The 24,802-nt window shown below is 37.7% G+C and overlaps 1 protein-coding gene across 12 annotated transcripts in view; it reads right to left on the minus strand.

Moving 5' to 3' along the window:
• ERC2 (ELKS/RAB6-interacting/CAST family member 2) overlaps positions 1-24,802 on the minus strand; it is a 490,267-nt gene that overhangs the window by 348,673 nt on the left and 116,792 nt on the right. For all 12 annotated transcript variants that reach the window (XR_009726824.1, XR_009726822.1, XR_009726820.1 and 9 more), the window contains one exon: positions 19,726-19,893. Coding sequence is in view for 3 of the 12 variants with exons in the window: in XM_061362415.1 (XP_061218399.1) it covers positions 19,726-19,893 (168 nt within the window). In the remaining 9 variants the exon portion in view is untranslated. The remainder of the gene's footprint in view (positions 1-19,725; positions 19,894-24,802) is intronic.

Below are 24,802 nucleotides of genomic sequence, written 5' to 3' on the forward strand. Positions count from 1 at the left end.
ATACCCCCAGTAATACCTCTGCAGCCTGCCTGCAAATTTGTGCAGATGCAATTAAATGCCTCTGTAACTGAAACTTTCTAAACCCTTCTATTACTTATGCAAGAAGAAATATAACCCTCTATCCTCATTCATCTGTGCACTGGATTGCATGACCTAACAGAGTTAAGAAAATTTAAAACTTTATTTGCTGAATTACATATAGAGATATGAATTTTAATATTAACAACCTGAGGAGCATAAGGTGATTTTTCATAGTAATAAAATATTTCCCATAGTTTCTTGTGATTTCTTTATATATATATGTACAACTTTCATATTTTTATACATATATAAATATTTAAGGTTTTACTTTTAACAGGTATCAACCACTGAAATTATACTACCATTAAGTATGCCCTTAACTAGCTATTTTTCTATTTTAAACATCTTAATTCCAAGAATCTCTCTAAAGACCTAAATAGGCATCATCATCTTAGGAACATGTAAGAGTAAATTAATCTAAGGAATAATAAAATCTTTTGACATCAGGTATAGGCATCCTGAACCTGAAAAAAGTGTACAGAAGATTGACTGCAGATAACTTCTTTAATATCTATTGCTTGGCATAGCAAGGGCTCTTCAGCTCAATTGCTGTTTATAATTAATGACAGTAAACAATGCAAGTTTTAGATACATGAATATTTTTCTGGTGAATTAGATAACACTAAGCATCCAAGGAATACAAAGAAGCACTTAATTAGCAACCGAAAAATTGAAGCGTTTGAAACAAAGACAGGATTCTGAGTTTGCAAGCAGTACAGTCCTACACAAAGGGAATTCAGATGACAAATGGACATCAGGCATCAAAGCTCAATATAGAGAAGACAGCCTTTAAATAACAGTAGCAGCCTTTCCCTGGTCAAGTCTTAAAATGCTGGGTTGCAACCCTCTACAATGGTCTATAACATTTTTCTTTAGAAAAATTAATTTTTTCATAACTTTAGTATTTCTCTTTCAACTGTGTCACGCGTTTGAAAGAGCCAGTGAGACAACTATACATCACACAAGAAGTTCTAGCCTTTCTTTTAGCTTTAACAGCAGGTGCATGATTATGTCACTAAAATAAATGACTTTGAACTGCTTAACTTACTAACACAGTTAAAAGGAAAAAAAATTCCTAAATATGTAATTCATAAAGCAGCATATTTTCCCTAATTAATTTTCTCAAAGTTTACAATATCTGTACTAATTCTCTGTAACTAGATATGTTCTGGATCCATTCTCAGAGGATCTGTGTAGAATAAACATTTGAAACATCTTAAAGACTAACTAAAACCATCTTTCTACTACACTGCAAGGCAAATGATTTTTGGATGTTTTGCATTTTTATGCTAAATAGTGCAGCTGCAATTGATAAAAAGCAATCAGGCTAATTTAAGTCAATCATATCCAGGAGGTTCTCATCACTTGCATAAAAACGCTCTCACACTCAGTTTAAGGCTTTACCACAGCAAATCGCCCGCCTCCCCCCAGTTTTGGTACCTTGAAGTTCCCCCTGCATCTTATGCAACAAAGTATAGGAAACATAATTCTTATGGAATAAGAATCTTTATAGTTTTACTTGCATGTCTCATTTGAATAAGAACTTGGGTTAATAGTACCACTTGAGCACAAATAGGATTTATCACAACAGAGCAACACTGTAACTTTAGTGTACATCAAGGCATCAGGTCAAAGGCAAAGTGAAAACTTCTAGTACTCAAAATGTACAACTGTTACCCTCTAATGCATAATCTGGATTACATTACTGAGATCATAACATATGTTTTGAATTTACTGATTTGATTTATCAATATGGCACATCACAGCTGCCATCCTGAGTTCCCTCTCAGCTGTTGCATTTGACATTTTAAATGGTGATTGTTTGTGTTTTAAAATTGTGTATCAACTATTGCCACTACATTTTAGATCTATAAAACTACTACAGCCATCCCAGAACTCTTTCCTAGATGGGGAAAATCCAGCACAATGGATCTGAATTCTGTTACGATTTTTACCCATGTGGCCAACCCCCATGTGCATGCAACTGCTGACACTTTTCAGCCAGCTCAAAAGTAATGAAATAAATAGAAGCCCTGAACTCTGAAGCACGCCATGCCTTTATTCCTGTTCCCTATGAGACGGTCATGGGGTTCCATACAGTAACTGGAGCTGGAAGCAGAGAACCACATAAACATGCCCTAGATCTCTTTCTTCTTCATGAAGGGATGAAACCAGGCAACAGTAGGTGCTATCAGACTGACATCAATTGCTGTTATGGCTTCTTTTAATGTTCTCTTTGAGCAGCTGCTCATCAAAACCATTTGTTCACTGCTCCTACCAAAGCAAATAGGGAAAACACAAAAACATGAAGAAAACTCACCTACCAGTTATCCTGCAACTGACTAAGGCAAGGTTTGAAAAACATACCCTGATCTTCAAATCCTAAAAACTGCATCTGTCTCATTGGAAGAAAATAAGATACAATAATTTTCCAATAATTTTTCATCTACAGTTGACACAAAATTTTTTAGCAGATAGGAAAGGTTCTCTTTTTATTGATGGACTCTTCTGTTTTTATATACACTGAACTGTTAAATAAGACAGCAAATAATAAAATACGCTTTTCAAACTGTTTATCTTAGAACTCTAAGTGGATAATAATTCTGGGACTTATGTATGACTAATAATAACTATTTGAATTAATAACACATTGCAAATCTGAAGTCATGTTCTAGAAATGCTTCTTTCGATTATGCATCAGAACATAAAATTCCTCACTAAAGCTAAACCAGCACAAAATAAAGCCAACTAACTGAAGGAATAAGCAGCACCTTCCTCGGGGGTGTGGAGCCTGTCTCTCTAACTTGTGAGATCATATCAGAGCTCTGTGCCCAGTCTAGACTTGCCCAGTGCAAAACAGATATTGAAATATTGGCATGAGTACAACTGAGGCCCCATCTGGATGGCCATGAGACAGGCACAAAGTGTACTATGAGAGGCTGAGCCCCAAGTTTGTGCATCCTAAAGAAAAAGCCACAGGGAGATCTTACTGTTGTCCTCAATTACTTAGTGAGAAGGTATGATAAGAGTCAATCTCTTCTCAGGTGCGCTGCAGGATGTGATGAGAGAACTAGAACATGGAAATTCCACCCTGATGTAGAAAAAAACTACATCTTTTACCACAAGCTTGATCAACTACTCGGCACTCGTCAAGTCACACCTGCAAGGAACAGGAACTGGACACAGGATCCTGTACTGTGGTCAGTTTTGGTCCCTGTTAGACAAAAAAAGATCTGGACAGGATGGAGATGGTCCAGAGAAGGGGCACACAATTTCTCATATTTCAAAGAAAGAACTGATAGAATAATGGACTGACAGAATAATTATAATCTGTTTTTTAATAACAACAAACAATATTATGCCACTGTGAACAGAAGACCAGTCTCTTGCCCTCACATCTTTATTATAATAAGGTAAAGTGTATTATAAAGATGAGTTAGCTTGCAAATGGAATTACTCTAGTTAAAATGAAAGAGGCTGAAAACAAGCAGTACACTAGCATAAATGAGAATATATTTACACAAGATTTTAGGAGTAGGTGGTGTATTTAGCAAGAAAAGCCTGAGAAACAGTAGTATTTGACAAATAGAACATAGTCACAATCTTGTGTAGCAACACTAATACTTAGGACCTGACCTGCATCAGCAGTAAATACTTATGTACAACCATGGTAGTAGCAATTACCTCACTGAGGAAGTCTATCAGTTTGGTCAGACATTACTTTCCCTGCAAAAATCCATGATGGCTAGTCCTAATCATCTTTGTGTCTGTCATATATTTGGAAATGGCTTCCAGGATTATTCTTTCCTTATTACAACCTTCCCAGCGATCAATGTGAGGCTTACCAGCCTATAATTCTCTAGATCCTCCTTCTTGCCTTTCTTAAAGGTAAGAATGACATTTACTTTCTTCCAATCCTCAGAAACCTCTCCAACTGCTGTGACCTTTCAAAGATAACTGACACAAAGCTATCAGCACTTGCAGGTGCATTCCAGCAAGGCCAAGGGATTTCTGGGTGTCCAGTTTCTTCAAATATTCCTTGACCTCACCCTCCTGCACCAAGGATAAGTCTGCCTGGCCCTGGACCTTTGCACTGGTTTCAGAGACCTGGAAATGCTGAAGGCTAGTCTTAAAGGTCAAGGTGAAGAAGGCACTCAGTACCTTTGGCCCTCCCCATGCCCTTTAGGATCAGGTCTAAACTACCATTTATCAGTGAGCCATTTTCCCTAGTCTGCTGTTGATGTGCCTGTAGAAACTTTTCTCGTTGCCCATCATGTCTCTTGCTATATTCAAGTCCAGATGGGCTTTCTTATAGCTTTCTTAACCTTATACCTGCATGTTCAGATGCCCTGTTCCTCCCAGGTCACTTATGCCTGCTCCCACCCCCCATTACCAGTTCTTTTCATTTAGCTTCATAATTAGAGGAGGAGGAATGAGAGCTGATTTCAATTATACAAAAGCAATTGTTTATAGAAATGCACAGTACCAAAACATTCTCATGTACTTTAACAATTCCTGAAAGCATTCTTTGACCAGGAAAAAAAATACATCATTTAAGCTTACCCTCTCACTAGCTATGTAACAGACTGCTCCAAAATTTATGACAGAAGATGACACAAAGTTAACCAGCCCACTGCCAGAGCACTAGCACACCAAATCATGCTGGAAGAGAAAAAGATAACAGAGGCAACTGGTACTTCAATGCAGATGGGCCTGAACTTTTGCTTGGCTCATAAACCAACACAGCTGGAGTGTTAGGCAACAACCATGAGTCATCAATGTATGACAGTCTAGGTCAAGTCTGGCAAAGATTTCCTGCCTGATTTAAACTTACTTTATTTAGTCCAGTGACACTTTTCCTAGAAAGAGAGGGCAGGCTGATCACATGTGTCTGTCTGTATTTGTGGCCTGACACTTGGCAGGGGAAACTTCATTATGTTTATGGTTATGCTTAGGAAAACTACTCTCAATTGTTTCCAGTCTGTTGCAAACATAAACCTACAAGCTGTATTAAATATGTACTATTCTATTTACCATAACTTTACAAAATCATGCATAAAATCCTAACATGGGATAAAATAAAGGCAACTTTTCTTTCCCCACCACCACCCCAATTTCTGGCAACATTTCAAAATAAACAAGGAAGCAAACCAATCCTTAGTTTGCAAGGTCAGACAGGACCTTATCCACAGGAAAGATAAAACTGGCTTAAAATAAATAAATTATTCAGGAAGAGAAAAGCGATTTTCTATTATATCATTCATGTAGAAAGAAGAAACAGCTCCACAATGAAATATCGTAGTAATTATCTGTGTCTATTAATGAAGAACATGGATTTTTTTCTAGCCAAAAGAGCAAAATGAAATTTACATTTGCCTCAAAAATGAAATAAACTAAAAATAAGGGAAAACATAACAATTCAAATAATGTGCACTTGACTAGGTATTGCAGAGAATTAATGTTTCAGTCTTTCATTTTCACACTTTCTAATCTCAGGAACCTCACTGTTGCTGACATAAATCGAAGAAATTTAGCTATAAGTATTCAAAGACAGAAAAGAATGCGGAACTATATGAAAATGCAAAATACAGAGAATCATAGAATCATTCAGGTTGAAAAAGACCTTTAAAATCATTGAATCCAATCGCTGACCCAGCGCTAAACCATGTCCCTAAACACCACATCTACACGTCTTTTAAATATTTCCAGGATAGCGAGGATACTTTTTTCCAATACCCAATCTAAACCTCCCCTAGCGTGACTTGCAACTTCTGTTTGAAAGTCAACATAGTGCAAAGACCATTAAAAGCTGTGCACCATGCTATGTTTGAGAGTTCCAAAATACGTAAAGGATCAGTGAAGCATAATCTGGAGCTCAAATATGTCTGAGCACTTTTCCCTCTACAGTTTTCTTCCTTGCCCAGCAAGGACTCTGCTTTTTTTCACATGATTTTGCTAATTTTTTACATTTAAGGATGAAAGGTGAACCTCCAGTACGAATTTTCCCATCAGTGACTCATCCTCCATGCAGGCCACCGACCAAAGAATCACTTCTGGTACGGCAAGCAGGTATCATGAACACTTTTTTCAGAAATCGTTCTATAACTTCTATTACCACTGTTATTAATTTCTACCAGAAATTTTCTTATTACTTTATTATTTGTGCTGAGTTTTAAGGCAACATTAATGCTCTCAGTGAAAAATATATCAACTGCAATGTTCTTCCATATTTTCTAGTGAAAAATACTAAATATGTTGCAACAGAAAGTAACACTCTCTGATCTTGCTACAAGAATGTTTTAAATTCAACCTCAAACAGTACACATTCTTTGAAAACAGCAAACGTTTATTTATGCAAAAGATTATGAATATATAGAGATGGCCAGATACAACAGATAGGATCATTTTAATAAGGTATTCTAGGAAGACAGCTATATTATTTATGAATACTATGATCTATTCCAGAATCCAGCACAGTATTGCTCTAACAGTGTTTGGAACCATCAGTAAATGATGCAAAGTAAAAATAATTAAACTTTGTAATGGGAAGTATTTTAAGTATTTCTTGGAACTTCAACAGTCTAAATGGAAAAATAAGCATGGAGTGAACATGATCCAGAACTGCTTTTATTCACATGCTCTTCAGTCTTTCCCACCCTGTACCAATCTTGTGCCTATCTCACAATGTAGGGCAGGTGTTAGAAAAAACAGCTGTTGTGTTTGTTTGACCCGAGGGGGAATTTGAAAGACAAAAGCAGAAGGACATAAGAAAACAGCTTTCATAAATGTGCTATTCATAAAATTGTTTCAGACTGTTTCTGACTACAGTATACGACGTGTGCCTTGTTTGCATTGAACTTACTTCCGCTGAAAGGCAAAAGCAGAACCTTAGCAAAGGTGATGAAACAATGGTGATTCACAAGCCCAATATGAATACCTACAAAACCAACCTGTTTTAAAAGTTATTACGGATAGATAAATCAACAGCACTCATTACAAAATGTCAGAATTAAGATTTCCCTTTGCAAGTACAGTTTGACCCCTTCCTGCAGAAACAGAAACCAAAGCACCTTTATAGAATCATAGAATAGTTAGGGTTGGAAAGGACCTTAAGATCATTATGCATTTTATTCTATCTTCTGGACTACTTTTGAATCCAACTTTAAACTATTATAAACATTTTCAAAACTCTCTACATACTTGACTTATAACCCTCTGATTTCATATTGCTAGGACTTAGTCCTACAGTACTTAAATACATTTCTAACACTAACCATAGCAGAACTCTACCAGCTCAGCAAATGTTTAAACAGCTCTCTACACCAGCACTCATGCTCCTGTGACAGAACTCTTAAGTAGTAGCATCTTCTGCAATCCCTCTCCACAGTTCCAGGCTCCTTTTTGCTGATTCATTTCCTCCCAATTCTGTAGAATACCTGACTTTCTTCATGAAGCTTTAGAGATAATTATTCTCAAGAAAAATCTCCTTGCCTTTCCTTCTCTTGCAACTGTCAGTCCTTCAAATGCATCAGAAATATTTGTTTGCATTTTTAAAACATCTTTTTTTTTTCCGCCTTTGTAAACATTTCTTCTAGCATGGTACTGCTTACGCAGTTTCTTCTGTAAAACTAAACATATTCACAGTTACTGTTAAGCAAGAACCTTTCAAAAACAGAGAAATGGATCTGTGGCAGAGCATGCAGTGGAAATTCATCAGTATGCACATGGAGTCTTTAACAACTACAGCTGGTAGAATGGACACAGGTAGGAAAAGCGTGGTCATATAAGAGGAAAAAAAAACCTACGATATATGACCACCTGTAACAACATAACTAAACCTTGCATTCTCATCACTTTTTACATACCACGCTTCCTTCTCAAAAATAATGGAAATTAATCGTAGGATTAAATTAATCATCTCTGTGAGAAGGAGTGAACATTCAACAGAGAAGTACAGAGAAAACAATTTGGAGCCTTTCTTTGTATTTCACAGAACAGATAATAACCAAAGGCAGTTATACAGATTCAAGTTACTTAATGCCACATAATGTCATTATTCCTTTAAGAAGTATTACTGCGTTACTAATTCTATTGCATAGAAACACTGTAACTAATACTGGCAGAGGGAAGGTATATGATCCCCTGCAGGAAACACAAACGCAAAGCAATTGTCTGAAGAGCTAAAATTTATGTTATAATGCCATGCATTAAAATAATCACAGGAAAAGAACCAAAGAAACAAATTAAGAACTGCAACACAGTCCACTAACTGAGCAGTTTACTAACATCGTTGACCACTTACCTGACCAAAAATCTAGAAACAACATTTATCAAAGGAGGTGGATGATTTCAGGACTTAGTTACAAGCGCTTTTTCCCCTGTCAAGTCCCACAAATGTTAATTAGCATCCTGCCTTTGAGAATATTTTGTGTTTTAATTACATTAAATTCACAGCCTTCTTATTAACTACATATGTTTAGTAATTTTTGCTCTAAGGACACTAGTATCATTATTTAACTAGGTGCTATCATGCACAGTAGTTGTTTAGCCCAGCTTCTTTTTAAACATCAAACCCCTATTTTCATGGATTTCTGTGCACAACTGCAATTCCTCCCTGTGACAACTGGAAACTAAGATGATTGTTCCCACATGTCTGTGCCAGCTGGTGGGCCACATGGGTTTTTATTTACTAAAGCCTTAAGGCTACACAACTGCCATGACTTACTATAGTAAAGCTGTGGAGTACCAATCTACCTCAGAAAGGCAGTTTTTGCTACACATGTATTATCCTTCACTTGTCTAAATGAAACAGTACATTTATGTCTGGGTTTCTGTTTTGTCCAATTTATGAAATGAAAAAGCAGTTTTCACTTAGAGCAGCCACAGAATTGGAATTCCATTCAGTTTACCACACCTGGTAGTTGAAAATATACCAAATAATGACAGAATCAAATTGCTTAGGAAAAAATGCAACTGCTGCTTCTTTTGCAGGAGATAATTTGTAAACACTTTTCACCTATAACCATGACAAATCTTTCAGGAATTCTAACAGCCTGCATTGCTTGGTCATTTAAGGTATGCAAAGTACTAGGGAAATTGAAAGCATTATGTAATGATATTATGTTACCACTTGGGACATGCAGTGTGTAACTTCAGTTTGCCTTACCTGATTTTACTTAGAGTTTTCCCTAAATATTAGCAGGTCATCTGTGAAACCATCGATCTTCATAAGCTTAGATTCTTACTTTCATTTTCCACTGTGATACCAAGACCTAGAGAGCTCTTTCCTTCTAAAAGTTAAATGGGGGGGGGGGGGGGGGCAGGGAGGGGGAATTACACTACCACATTGCTGTAAATAAAATGTTATTCAGAATCCTATTGCCAAAGAAAAAAAAAAAAAGAATAAAAAAGCCATGAGGTCTACTGTCAGTATGAGATCTCCAAAGATTTCTGGATGGCCACAGCTGCAGAAGCTTTTTTTATTTCAAATGAGCCATATCTCCTATTTTATTAAACTCCGCTTCTGCTGCAAGCATGATATTTTCCTCTGCAGTGATGGAGGGCAGGCTGAAAATACATCTTTGCACCTACCACAGGCTTGAGTGTTGGAGTTAAGTTAATTGAGCTAGGATGCTCTCAATCTGAACCACTAATTAAAAAAAAAAAAAAAAAAGAGACATTTTGCAGTCTCTGGCCTTAGTCCTAGCACAAAGCCTGAACTGTCCCATGTAATATCCCTGCACTGCATCCTTAACACCCATACTAAAATTTAATAATAAAAAATCCCCAAAACCATACAACCCTTACTATGCAAGAAGTAAAAAAAAAAACCTACCTTGTCCCTACCTTTGTATAGCAAACTTTTACCTAACTGTATGTATCCTACACAAAGATCAGCCTCATTCATGATTTGCTGTCTTCTTTCATTTTTACCCCAAGATAGCAGACACAAGACACCAGCAGCCATTACCCTTTCCCTCTTTCACTTTAATGAAAACAAGAGGTATTTGTCTTTGGCCTTAAAAGCCATGGTTCCCCACTTCCCTTCAGTCAGATTACTTAATTCACATCTTCCTTTAAGTGGCTCTAGCCTTTTCTCCTCAGCTGTCTCTCTCCCAGCATAAAAAAAAAAAAAAAAAGAAAACACAAAACTACTTCAGTTACTTCTCCTCATACTTCATCATTAATGCAGTATGTGCAAAACACCATTAACAGTTTCAGACTGGGGGATTTTATCTATAAGTTATTATTCTAATTACAACATCTACAGGTTCTTTGTGTTCCCCTTGGGTTTGTACCAACCTGGTGAGATTTCAATACTGTTTTGAGTTGGGTTTTCCTCGGCATTTTTGTATATAGCGCCAATATACTAGGATCATAACTAGGCCCCTTTAGGTCTAGTCACAGTAAGTATGCAAAGAATCGTTTCTTAAGCAATCCTATTAAACTTCCTCTCAAAACATCTCCAGCTAGAGCAAAGGCTTTAAATTAGTAGCTAACAGTACTATCATTTTTCTCATCATTTCCATCCACTAGAATCAAGCCTAACTGAAGCTTAATTTATCTTATCACAGTAAATTTTCTTGGCTATAAAAAAACATTTAAGCTACGTGAATATTGTTTAAATGGCAAACAAGGTAATTTTCTGTAAATCTATGAACTGGGTGGTAGGGTGGGGATGGGGATGGACACCACAGTTATTTATTACTTTAATTAAATAAAATACATGAAAATGAGAAGTGTTTGGATAGTATGATAAATCTAGCATTCACTAAGCTATCTGTCTCAAACAACTTGCATAAGGTCTTTACATATCAAGTATACAGTGTCTTATCTTTGTATTTTCATCTTTCCCATTTTATTTTTATCTGTTTTTTCCTATCTCTGGGCACTGCTTTCTACCAGCCCCACAAATGGAACTCTCCACTCCTTTAGTCACCTTTCCCACAGGCAATTCCATTTCAGTTTTTATGACAAAAAATAAAGGTGTCCCTAAAAGAATGACAGAACATTTAAAGCTATTATCAAGAATGGATTCAATTAGGGATAGTGGCAGTGTGTGTATGTAAATAAATCAACCAACATTTAATCTTCCTCCAGATAAATAAATGATAGTATATAACTCACAAAGCAGAAAACACACATCTTTGGGACAGTACTACATATCTCGTATTTGAGAGCACTTCATTTGTAGTACCATAAAGTCACTGGGGTTGGAATGCATCTCAGGAGGTCACTAGTGCAATGCTCAAGGCATGAAGAACACCGAAATCAGACAATGCTGTCTGATGTGCATTTGAATCCTGCAATAGAGACACAACAAAGGGGCGGGGGGAAATGGGGGAAAGAGGGGGGAAGAAAAGAAAACACCAAACACAACCCACACACAAGTTTGCCTCAGAGTTTACTTCTATTTAAATACAGCATTTTGCTAATCTGAGGGTTCTTTGGTTTAACTCAGAATTTACTGCCTCACCACTATGTTCCTCTCATTCCAAACAGTCACAGGGGTCCACAAAACATGAAAACTGCCTAGAAAGTGAGATGGCTGGCAAGCGCCACCTGAGATAAAGGTGAAAATTTGAAATACACTGTCAAGAAAGCTCTGAACAGCTGCAGTGACAGAGAGTAAACGGGACACAAGCTTCCAGACTGGTGCTTTTACAACAGGTGATCTTTCCTTCGCACGCATAGCAGATGTACCAGAATGATTCACTGGCAGTACAGCACAAAGACCACACTGAAATATCTGGCTCAGCCTGATTTGAAACAAGAAAAATCACAAAACAATAGAAAAATAGAATTTCAAAGTAAAACTGTACCTTAGAAAAATAAAAACTTGAGACTGAAAGAACTGTAGTTATACCATTATTATTGTAAAATTAAAAGCAGATTTACATTTCAAGCAATATCAAATATCAACATTGTAATAGAAATAAAAACAAAGCATTTGTAGTTTTGTTCCAAGTATTCTGTGCTGTCTGCTTTTATTTGTTCTTTATGCAAACTAAGAACTGCCAAGAAGTCAATCATCTCACAGCCCTTCTCTATAAACCGATATGTTCAAAAGAAAAAACAGACTGCAATAAATAGGCACTATAATCACCTTTCCTCTTCACTGTTATTTGGTCTTCTCTATTAATACATGCATGCTGAATACATCAGTATTCAGTTACAGTACAGACTTCACCTATTTTCCTAATGCATTTTCTGAGAGGACTACAGTCACAATTTACAAAATTTCTTTGTAGACATTTACTTATTTCACAGTTCATTAACCTTCAAACAGCACACCTGGACTTGGAGGTGTGTTATCTAACACAGTGATACACTAACTAATAAAGTGCTAAGTATGTTTGTGTCAGAATTGCTTATGAAATGAATGTTTTTCTTCACTGAGCTACCCAGCTGAAATGAATTTATTTACATCAATTTATGTAGGTTTTTTCCTTGGTGGTAAGAGCTGTAGTTAAATGCCAGTCACTAAATATGTGCAGAGTCTCAGGCTGTACCATCTACCACTTTTTAAAGTATACAAATGATAGTGTCTCATCTTTTTAAATCATCAAAACGAATTATTCAAGCTGTTTAACCTCTTCCCTCTGCATTAACAGTACAAAGCATCGTTTAAAAATTAACTAACTTCTACAGCTTTTTCATAACAGCAAGGAAAATCTGAGCAAGTTTAATACTCTTCCTTTTAACAATTCTGTGGAGCAGAGTGACATTTTCCCTGTTCTGTAGCTGGAGTAGCCTGACGTTGGCTCATTTCTATCTGACCTCAGGGGTTTCACATCATTAATAAAGAGGTAATCAAAACAAAGGCTATATATGTTAGGGTAGGAAAAGTTTGCATGATTTGGCACTATTATCATATATACTCTTAAAAATGGAACAAAATTAAATGCACGTCGCAGAGGTGGTGAACCCTCTAAGGCCTGGTTCCAAGCATTTTTCCTACTGGCAATAAACCATTTTCAGACCTCCCAACTCTGGCCACCATGACAGTTATTGCTTTACAGGATTATATCTTTTTGCTTCAGCTGTCAATAAAAACTTCAAATGATAGTTTTAAAACTCAAACCTATTAAAATAACCCAAAACACTGACATCACTGAGACAACACAATCATCATGCAAAAAAGCACATCATGTTTAGGTTTAGACTTATTTACTGCTGGTTTTAAATTCTCTCTCATCATATGGAAAAGTGCCATTGTACCTGAAATCCGACCCAATTACCATTGTTTGAAGGAAGCTAATTACACTCATGAAAAAGCTCCAGATGTCCTCAGTGTACTTCTGGTGATCTGCTGTAACACATGCGAAACAACTATCTGACTAAGCAGATTGGCTACTCTTGCCTCTCAATACTAGCGAGCATTCTGCAGTGTTTAATATGACTCTGCTTACACTTCATCTCAGACAACTGAAACTACCTATGTAAGAATGAGCTCAAACTTAAACTATACTTGTAAAGTAGTAATATTTTCTGAGCTAATTTTGCAGTAACATCATAAAAATTCCAGACTTGAAATGACACAAAAAGTAATCTACTGAGTACAAACACTGATTGAATTCAGTAACAAAAAAATAACACTAATGAAATTCTAGGAATACCTGAATGACAAGAAGCTACAGTTAATACCAACATTACTTGTGAGCCTCATGGCTATTAGACCTGGCTTGCAAGAACCATGGAGTGAGGTTGATTTGTATCAAGCAGAAGAATCAGGGGACTCAAGCAGAACCAGCATTGTACTCCCGGGATCAATACTGCATCCAGTCCTGTTCAACATCATCTTTAATGATCTGGACACGGCGTAGCATGTAACCTTTAGCAAGTTTGCTGATGGTACAACTGGGAAGAGCAGCTGTACACCAGAGTGTAATGTTGCTGTTCACAGGGATCTCAACAGGCTGAAGAAAGGGGTTGTGAGGGACCTCATGTAGTTTAGGGAAAGGAAATGAACATGGAGAGGAACAACTCCATGCACTTGTATATCCTGGTTTATTATGAAGTAACTGAGATCCTACAGAGGATCTGTTTTGGATTCCTTTTATTACAGGATTTACTAAGCTAGTTTAATTACAGCAAAGTGACTATCAAGTAATCTATTTGGGCACGAAGTTGACACTGCAACTACAAATACCTTGCTCAGTTTCGGGTTAGAACTGGCCTTTGACACTTTCACCTCCAGAAAGAAGCCCTTCAAGGCAGGTTATGAGCATGTTTTAGGCCAGCATAAGGTTGTACAGTGATAATTAACAAAACTATCTATTCTATAAAAACACAATGTGGACATGCAGGAAGAAAGGAGTGGGCTTAATGCAGGCCAAAATGTTACTAACTTTACTCATCTGGGAACGACCAACAATAGCTTGTACAGCACAAAATTCCTTCCATAATGATTTCCACCTGCTGGAAGGCTGCCATTCACCCTTCATCTCCCTGCAGCTGCTTTCCCATCTGCTGCTGGAAGCCACTGCCCTCCCTTTAGATAAGACCTGAGGCCTGGAGATAGAGTTGCTCTAAGCAAACAAAACATTTTCCTAATTCCCGGTTGGAGAGAATGAAACCTGCTATGTCTAGAAACATTGCTGGATTGCTACCACAGCACAGTCTAGCGTTATCTTACTAGCTCAAACCCCAGGTCTCAGAGCGGGCCCTGCTGGCAAAGCAGTTCTTAATTCCTCATACATCTGTATTGGCAGGCCACTTGCTTGACTACCACGTAAACAACACTTGCTCATTTTCATAAAAGACTGGCTGGACGGCAACATATAAAGAGTTCTGGTCAATGCCTCAATGTCCAACTGGAGACCTATAACAGGTGGTGTCCCTCAGGGATTAGTGCTGGGACCGGTCTTCTTTAACATCTTTGTTGCTGACATGGACAGTGGGATTGAGTGCGCCGTCAGCAAGTTTGCCGATGACACCAAGCTGTGTGGTTCGGTTGATACACTGGAGGGAAGGAATGCCATCCAGAGGGACCTGGACACACTTGTGAGGTGGGCTGATGCCAACCTCATGAAGTTTAACCATGACAAGTACAAGGCCCTGCACCTGGGTTGGAGCAACCCCAGGCACAGCTACAGGTTGGGCAAAGATGAGATTCAGAGCAGCCCTGCAGAGAAGGACCTGGGGGCGCTGTTCTATGAGAAAATGAACATGAGCCAGCTTCAGTGTGTGCTCACAGCCCAGAAAGCCAACCATATCCTGGGCTGTATCAAAGGAGCGTGACCAGCAGGTCGAAGGAGGTGATCCTGCCCCTCTACTCTGCTCTCGTGAGACCTCACCTGGAGTATTGTGTGCAGTCATGGTGTCCTCAACATAAAAAGGACATGGAACTGTTGGAACAAGTCCAGAGGAGGCCACAAGGATGATCAGGGACTGGAGCACCTCCCATATGGACAGGCTGAGAAAGTTGGGGCTGTTCAGCCTAGGGAAGAGAAGGCTGCATGGAGATCTCATAGCAGCCTTCCAGTATCTAAAGGGGGCTTATAAAGATGCTGGGGAGGCACTCTTAATGAGGGACTGTAGTGACAGGACAAGGGGTAACGGGTTAAAACTTAAACACGGGAAGTTTAGGTTGGATATAAGGAAGAAGTTTTTTACTGTAAGGGTGGTGTGGCACTGGAATGGGTTGCCCAGGGAAGTTGTGAATGCTCCATCCCTGGCAGTGTTCAAGGCCAGGTTGGACAGAGCCTTGGGTGACATGGTTTAGTGTGAGGTGTCCCTGCCCATGACAGGGGGGTTGGAACCAGGCTATTTTAAGGTCTTTTCCAACCCTAACTATTCTATGATTTTCAGGTATTTAGTAAGAAGGATGCTGGGTTTAGTGCATAGAAAGCCACTCTATCCTATCATGGGTCTTTTGTTGCATGGACTGTATTTTCTGCAGGAAATGTATGAGCTTCATTAGAAGAGCTATTGATTTGATGTTGTTTTGTTATTTAATTTAACACAGCTGAATATATATACCAGGAACAAAACATCAATGGCCTCTGCTGTTATTTAGTCTCTCACACATAACCAAATGTAACATTTTCAGCAAACATTCACATAAGACAAACATTCCCTCTATTCCTCTAAACTAAAGATTAAGTGGAAATGTAAAAGGTCCTTTTGGAAGACAGGATATTTCTGAGTACTGAAGACAGAAACTTGAGTTATATGAAGTTGATACTTGCAAAGTGATTACAAAAAAGTGTCCCCGTAAAACTAAGAGTAGATACAAACAGAGTTCAGAGAAACTTTACTCTGATTTTCCTGCCTTGCTGCATCACATTTAGTTTTACAGGATGTAACAGGAGAATGTGGCCTAAAGGCATGAATTTGTTAACTGAAATGTACAGTGAAGCATACAATGAAACAAACAAAACACTTAATTCTTATTGGCACATACTGGCCGCCTGGTAAGTCAAAATATATGAAGGGCAAATAAGCAAGCAAAGAAATGAGAGAAAAAGGAGGCATTTCCATCCTGAGTAAGTGCAGACACCACAAACACCCTGTTTTCAACCGTTTTATAACTGACTAGTGCCAGGAACAAGATCAGCTCTAAAACCACTCAAACTTAAGGCATCCAATAAGTGGTCTATAGCCTTAGTTACTAGTTTTCACTGAGGTGTTTTCTTGTTGCTTATGTTAAGGAGATGTTCTTTCTGATTTTGTCTAAATATTGAGAAACAGCAAAGACTTTGGCCTAGAGGAGTAGACGTTGCAAACTACAAATTCAGCCTCTGTCCAGCCTGTGTTCCTCAGAGCTCCATCCAGCACATTTCTCTAGAATGCCCACAGTTTAACAGGCTCTCTTTAACAAACTGCACACCCAGTCTGGAAGTTGAAACATCATAGTTTGTGGAGAAGAGACATCTTGGCAATCATTTCTAACCAGAAAAACTCCCTTGCATACAGCAGGGTGGTAAGGAATGCGCTGGAACCCTGAGGATCTTAAAATTATGTAACAATAATGTTAACAATAGAATATCATTAGAACATGCCTTGGATTAATCTCATTTTCTAATCTATGAGACTGCTTAAATGCAGAGATCTGTCACTTGTTTTTCATGATTATCAGAGAAAGCAAGTAACATCTTCACATAGTTACACAGCAGTTTTATGACAAATTCTGTGTTTGGTTATACAAGTGTATTTTTTATGGCTAGCTGAAAGCTCCTGTAAGACTTTATTCCAGGAGACAAGACTGGACAGCTCAGTAGCTTTAAGGAGCTCTTGATTCAAAGTCTATTCAAAAGAGATGAAAAGTATGTTCAGACTAAACACATCCTTTGTGAGCCTCGATGCTGTATAACCCCAGCTCTTCATTTCTAACCCCTGGAAATGTAATCTTTCAGATAGAAAGTTGTACAGGCTGTGACATGCCTACAACAACCTTGAGGCTTTAGAATAACAAAAGTACTGTTTTTTTCCCTGATAACTCCTGGTTTGAGAAATTGATGCGTACACAGTGTGCTGTATTTCTACTACATAAAAGATCCTTTTAAGCAGATTTGAGATGTACTACATCTCCACCATAAAGTACAGGAAAGTAAAAAAAAAAATTCAGTGCATCTTCAACAGATAAAAAATGAGATATAATTAATACTGCCCAAAGTATGAATGCTATTAAAGTATTTCAAGAACAGGGAGTTTGCTGACATAATATAAAGTTTAACAGAAGTTGTTTAAAGTCTCTGTCTCATAGGTAAATGGTGCATATAAGAGCACACCCCGTAATGCTATCTTTCAAAAGTAAATAGAAGAAATTTTGAGACAAATGAAGTTATTGAGGTAACATAATGTAATTACCAAAGCCTATGAAATAAACCCCACCATTTCTGAAGATTCTCACACAACCAAATTCAGGCTCAAGTGATTTAGCAAGTCGATGCAGAGACAGCCTAAACTGTCTAGAACCCAGACATACTGTGAGGACATCTATGAGTTGTTTTGCTTCAGTTTAAAGTCTCTTATCTGCAACAACCCACCTATCTGCATATATCACAAATAACACCATATTAGACCAAACAAGAGGGATTCATTCTCTGCTATTATAGAGCATTCCTTCTATCAAACTACCTCTCTGACAATTTTAACATTAATTTTTCATTTGGTTTCCCTGAGAGACTAACAATAAGCAGCCACAATACAACCAATTGTCACCTGCACACCAACAGGCAACTACAGGTAATTTTAAGTTAATTGCTTCATGTAAAAAATTTGAGCTGAACTGCCTTATGTAAAAAATGGGAAGAGGAATTGAAAACCTGTCTGAAACCAACTGGTTCACTAGGAACACAACCCCAGCAGCCCTTTATCAAGAGCACTCTCAGTTATTAAGGTTACCATGGCCCATCTGTCAGCCATAAGACTGTAATGCCTTAAATACATTGGAGTCTGATAAAGAATTAAGAAATCAAATTACTGGAGAGACAATGGAATTCATCACTATCCTCAGCAGCATGACAGTTAATACAAACATAGCAAAACAGTTCTGCACAGATAAGGATTAAAAATATGTAATCTTTACAACTCAGATGCTAGATTGAGATCTGCCAAAAATACTGGAGTTTTTACCCTTGTTCTATTATGATTATTTTCTATTATATACATATGCTGGCTGGCCTATTAAACACAAACTAGAAATTCCAAGATTTCATCTGTATCTTCTTAATGCACAGAGCGTAAGACATACAGCATAGACTGATTATCAGAATCTCAGAAATATTTATTCCCTGCTTTCATTAGAATGATAGTTTAAGCTATTTTTTTTCTCCTAGAACTTTGCTAGCCAGAAATTTGAAACATTCTGTAAGATTCCTGTATACTTCATAGAACATACTTCTCTTTCTGAATAGAAACTCTTCTATTCATTCTGAATGGAAACTATCTGCACTGCATGAATGAATTTCACAGGTATTTTTGTTTCATTAAAGGGGTATACACATTAAAAATAAAATTAAGAAGTTACAAGCGGAATCAGTCTAATCAGTATCATGTGCTCCAGCCGACAACTTTTTTTAGAAGTCCAGGAAAGAAAAAAAAAATGGACAATATTTTTAACACTGGATTTACACATTCCATCAAATGTGACAACCATCTCAATGGTACTCCATCACCCATATTTTTATGATCTGACTTTGTAGATAGATACGTAACTAATGCACTGGCCTAAAAGAACAAAACAACAACATACAGATTAATATCATGCGCCCTTCAACAGATCGTTTCAAAATACATTAGTATCTTCACCCTTCAGACTAGAAATACACAGCACAAGATAAGCATCAAGCCAGAGCAACCAAAAGGAAAACTCAAGACAACTAACAGATGAAGAAACAAGGAATGAAATCACAGCAATCAAGACACTAAGGCCCAGCTTCCCCCATTAAAGGCAGTGAGAATTAGGCATGTTTTCTTAAAATGCAATCACAGGTGCTTCTAAAAAAATTCTAGAATGAGAGCTGGTATACTACAAAAAAAAAAAAAAAGAATATATTGGCATTTTAAGGGTTTAAAATTATTTCACTGCTCTTTAACAAATTGCCTTCCACACAGACTTGCAACAAACACATCATCACCTTGACACGTTATTAACTAAATATTTCTATTGTATTTTATGATTACAAGAAACAATACCTCTGTCTGAAGTATGGCAGCTCTCTGTTCTTTGGCAGTAAGTGACTCTTTAAGCACTTCAATGTGTTGCTTGCAATCTGAATTCTGATTGCTAAGGGTTTCAAGCTTAGTTTGTAAGGCAAGAAGTTCTGATTCTTTCTTTGAGAGTTCTTGTTTCAGTTGATCAATCTGTAATGGGGGGGGAAAAAGGTTAGATCATTAATTTAATTTCCAATTCATAGTTGCAGTTGAAATTCGAAAGGTGTGAACGACCATGATATGACAACTCAGACACCTGTAAATTCTGGAAGAATTCTAGAAGACTTTTTACACTCACAACTTCAATTGCGTTTGTTGCAATTTAATGTACCTGTCTTAAGAATGATTACCCTGCTGTTGCAGAAGTTAAAAGGAAACTCTTAAAGATCATACATGATGATTTGACCTATAAATTCACCATGGACCTCACTTAAGTTCAAAGGAATTTATCCTGCATGAGGCACGTCTGGCAGGACAGCAAAAATGCATAAGAAAAAAACTGTTCATAAAAGTATAAATTCCACCCAATAGCCTATTCCTTCCAACAGCATGATTCTTGTGACTTATCATTGGCCAAAACGTATCAAGGTTGTTTTAAGGAGCCTGATAAGGAAAAGCAGGCATCTTAACAAGGAAAGGAATACAGAGAAGTGGAATTTTAACCTTATTCTTCTTGAAAATGTGTTGCTGCCCACCATCCCCACCTCCTTTTTCTCTCCCTGGCAGTTCATATGGAATTCTCAGGTACTAGAAAAGTCAAGCCAAAGAGATTAACTTAAGAGAAGTCTGGGGAAAACATTACAAAAAATTTCACAGAATGAAAGGTTTGTGAGATTGTAAAAGCACATCCTAAAGGAAACAGCAGAAACCCAGTCACTAAGATAGGGCTTCTGAATTTAATTAAGGTTCATCAGTAAATGTCATGTCACAATGATAAATGGGAGACGTAGCCACAGAATGTGAAAGTGTGGTGGATTTAGAATATATGAATTTGAACAAAGCACTGGCCAATACACACAACGATGCAAAAGGAGGGTGAATTAGGTGATGTAAAGCTATTCTTCCTAAATCCTGTGAAATAACACTGGTCACCAAATGTCTTCAGATACATTACCTCATGAGGATTATTTGAAATAAAATGCCTCAGTGCACCTGTGTAACTCAGAGACACTTGCTTTATTTTTGCAAAGTTTTCTTGATGACTGTAATACCTACATATTTTTCTTTACATTTCAATGTTCATATGTGCAACGACCAGAGAAGTCCTGGAAGAGCTCTTTCCATCCTCTCTCATCTGTTGCATCCCAACAGATATTTGGGATAGAAGAAATCTAGAAGGGCTAGATGGAAGGTGGTTCAAAAATCCCCAGGAAAAGAAGAAAATGTACCCACAGGCTGATCGCACCCAAACACATCATAAAGACTCATGCATTGAAGCATTTCAGATTCAATACTGTATGGCACAGGCACTGGAAGCATTTACTGCTGATCAAAATATTTCTATTTTGGTTTACATTGTAAGAATATCCTTAAATATTAAATTAAAAAAAAAAAAACTGTTTCTTCCAACTATAGTCCATATGCATGTCTGACTACAGTTAGTTATTCCTTATTTCTTTTTCAAAATCTCAGTACATTTGTCTAGCTGGTTAAGGTACGTGGCTAGCCACCCCTGAGCTACTGTATAAAATCAAGGATCTATAGAGGCACTGAAAGCAATCACCTTCACAGGCTGAAAATCTCAAAATAAAAAAAAAAAAAAGAGCATACAAAAAACAGATGTCAAGAAAACGTAAAGAGTGCAGTTGAGAAACTGCTAGAGAAAACCCTCTTGTTGAACACAAACCACCTTCCTCCATGCCTTGCCAGTACATGTAAGCAAGTATGGCAACTGAGACAGAACTGTATACAAAATGAACAATGGGAAAATCTGGCTACAAGATATAAAGACAAAACGTAGATCTGCAGCCAACCTGAATTACATCACACACTTTATACAAGACCTATGTGAACACTGCAGACAGGTAATCTCTCCAAGACACTCTTCCCACTTTTTTCCATGACACAACCCACACACTGAGAAATAATAATAAAGAGCTTCATTTCAATTGCAGGTATGCTCCTCATGGTTTAGAAACAGAATGTATTTAGTATAAAGTTCTAGTCACAAGACCTACAAATTATCAGGAGGTTAAAAAAGTGTTACAGCTCTCAAATGAAAATTAAAAAAATAAAATAACGAACCCCACATTCAAGTATGTGTTTAATAATAATTATTATTATTATATAATTATGAATAATTATGATAAGAGTGGTGTCCCTCACTGCTCGGTGTTGGGACAGGTCTTGTTTAACATCTTTGTCGCTGACATGGACAGTGGGATTGAGTGCCCCCTCAGCAAGTTTGCTGATGACACCAAGCTGTGTGGTTCGGTTGATACGCTGGGGGGAAGGAATGCCGTCCAGAGGGACCTTGACACACTTGTGAGGTGGGCTGATGCCAACCCCATGAAGTTTAACCATGCCAAGTGCAAGGTCCTACACCTGGGTCGGAGCAATCCCAGGCACAGCTACAGGTTGGGCAGAGAAGAGATTCAGAGCAGCCCTGCAGAGAAGGAGTTGGAGGTGTTGGTCGATGAGAAAATGAACATGAGCCAGCTTCAGTGTGTGCTCCCAGCCCAGAAAGCCAACCGTATCCTGGGCTGCATCAAAAGGAGTGTGACCAGCAGGTCAAAGAAGCTGGTCCTGCCCCTCTAGTTTGCTCTCATGAGACCTCACTCGCAGTATTGAGTGCAGTTCTGGTGTCCTCAACATAAAAAGGACATGGAACTGTTGGAACAAGTCCAGAGGAGGCCACGAGGATGATCAGGGGACTGGAGCACCTCCCGTATGAAGACAGGCTGAGAAAGTTGGGGCTGTTCAGCCTGGGGAAGTGAAGGCTGTGTGGAGACCTCATAGCAGCCTTCCAGTATCTAAAGGGGGCTTAAAAGGATGCTGGGGACTGTAGTGATAGCACAAGGGCTAACGAGTTCAAACTTAAACATGGGAAATTTACATTGGATATAAGGAAGAAGTTTTTTACTGTGAGGGTGGTGAGGCACTGGAATGGGTTGCCCAGGGAGGTTGTGAATGCTCCATCCCTGGGGCAGTTCAAGGCCAGGCTGGACAGCACCTTGGGTGACATGGTTTAGTGGAAGGTGTCCCTGCCCATGGTCCTTTCCAGTCTTAAGGTCCTTTCCAATTCTAACTATTCTATGATTTTGGCTGGTGTTTTATTAAAGTATAATGGTGAAAATGTACTAAAACTCTAATTAAAAAAAAAGTATCAAAAATACCACAGGCATAACAAGAAGGCACAGAAATTTAAAAGTGCTGCATTATCTACTAGTGTGCAAAAGAAATAAAACAGGGCATTAAATTACTGTCTAAAGCAGATGTGTAAACATTTTCACCTTGCTGTATCTTGAGTGGTGTGGAAGACCAACACTCACAACTCAGCAATATCTCCCATCAGTGAAAAAACAAAGGCAAAAATGGTTCTGTACTTTATAAAGAAGAGAATGAAGATAACCTACAAGTTATCTCGCATATTTACAATGTCTAATTTGCCTGTCACTGCTTTTTCACCATGCCCACAATGATCTCTCTTCACCTTCTTTCTTGAAACCCTAGTCCCTTTGCTTCCAATGCTTTGTCTTCCTTCTTAATATATGATTCTGTCAACTCCTATAGTTTCCGTTCCTTAGATAACAACATTTCTAGAAAACCATTTTCCTTTTCCTTACCATCACTGTTTTTACACTCCAAAACCTTACATGACATTACATAGAGTAACTGGGAAACAAAGAAAACAAAACAATCGGATCTTTCCTCCTGATAGTCTAAGATTAATGAGATAAATCCTTAAGTAAATTAGTCTACTAATGAATGAAATGAAACTATGCTGATTTAAGCATCAAAAGGATTTGGTCTTATTTGACAAATGACAACTGCTTGTTCAAGTGAAGGATTTTAGTAAAGGAAAAACTGTAGCAATGCTAATGAAGTGGCTGCATACAGTGGGTTCCGTAAGCCTATCTCTAGATTCCACAGGTTATGTTGGTCAAGATCTATTCTTAAAGTGTTTATCACTTTTCCAGGCCTATGAACAACAAAAAAAAATGCTGTAGTTTTTCTCTTGTATTACTTTTCCTACAGGATCACCTAGAACTTGCATGTTTCATTCGTACAGTGTGAGCAGTTCTTATGCACAGTGCCCTGCTGCAGCCTCATCAATTCTTAATGGTAATTTGCTGAAGTTGTACTAACGTAATTACTAGCTAATCATTAGATTTTCATATTCATTCCTGTGGGATTTAGCACAAGAGTTCTAATACTCAAAGGACTAATTAAATTCAAGAGTGCAAACTCACACCTGAAAAAAATGCATCGGTGTTCCCTTAAGTATCTGGCTGAGAGCCAAAGGTCAAACCCTAGGTAAGGGAAGGAATTCTTGCAGAGCAGAAACCAGAAATCATTTTTTAAAATCCATATCATCCTATATATGCCCTTCACATCCTTAATCAAGATATTTGAAGCTTCATATCCCTTAGCCATGAAAACTTTAAGACTTGTTTGGACAATTTCTGTATTGTGTGCATAATGGCAATTTCTGTCCCTTCAAAAACAGATCAAGAACAGTCTTCACCTCATCAAGTGGGCCAGAAGAAAAAAATCTAAGCAAGTTTCTAATTTCTACAACTTCTGTTTAACTGCAAGTCAAAATTAAAGCTTCTATATTTGGAAGGAGTATTATTAAGAGTTAGCTAAGAAAAGAAACACTCCCCAACATTCTCTGCCACTCGTGTACAATAAATAATATTCAGTTTTGGCCTCCATTCAGCACTCTCCCATTTATTTAAATCAAGAACAAATTTAAAACAAGTTATACTTCAAAAATAAATGTGAAGTATTAAGAGCTTTATAGCACCTAAGATTGTTAACTGTGAGAAGAGTTTTGTTCTGCTCTTTGCCATCAATCAAGACTCCTGTTTATCAGAATTTTTCAACAATCTCAGGT

Source organism: Neopsephotus bourkii, unplaced genomic scaffold (genome assembly GCF_033783945.1).
Source record: "Neopsephotus bourkii isolate Nb327-2 ecotype Australia unplaced genomic scaffold, CSIRO-AGI_Nbou_v1 NB_1120, whole genome shotgun sequence".
NCBI lineage: Eukaryota > Metazoa > Chordata > Aves > Psittaciformes > Psittacidae > Neopsephotus > Neopsephotus bourkii.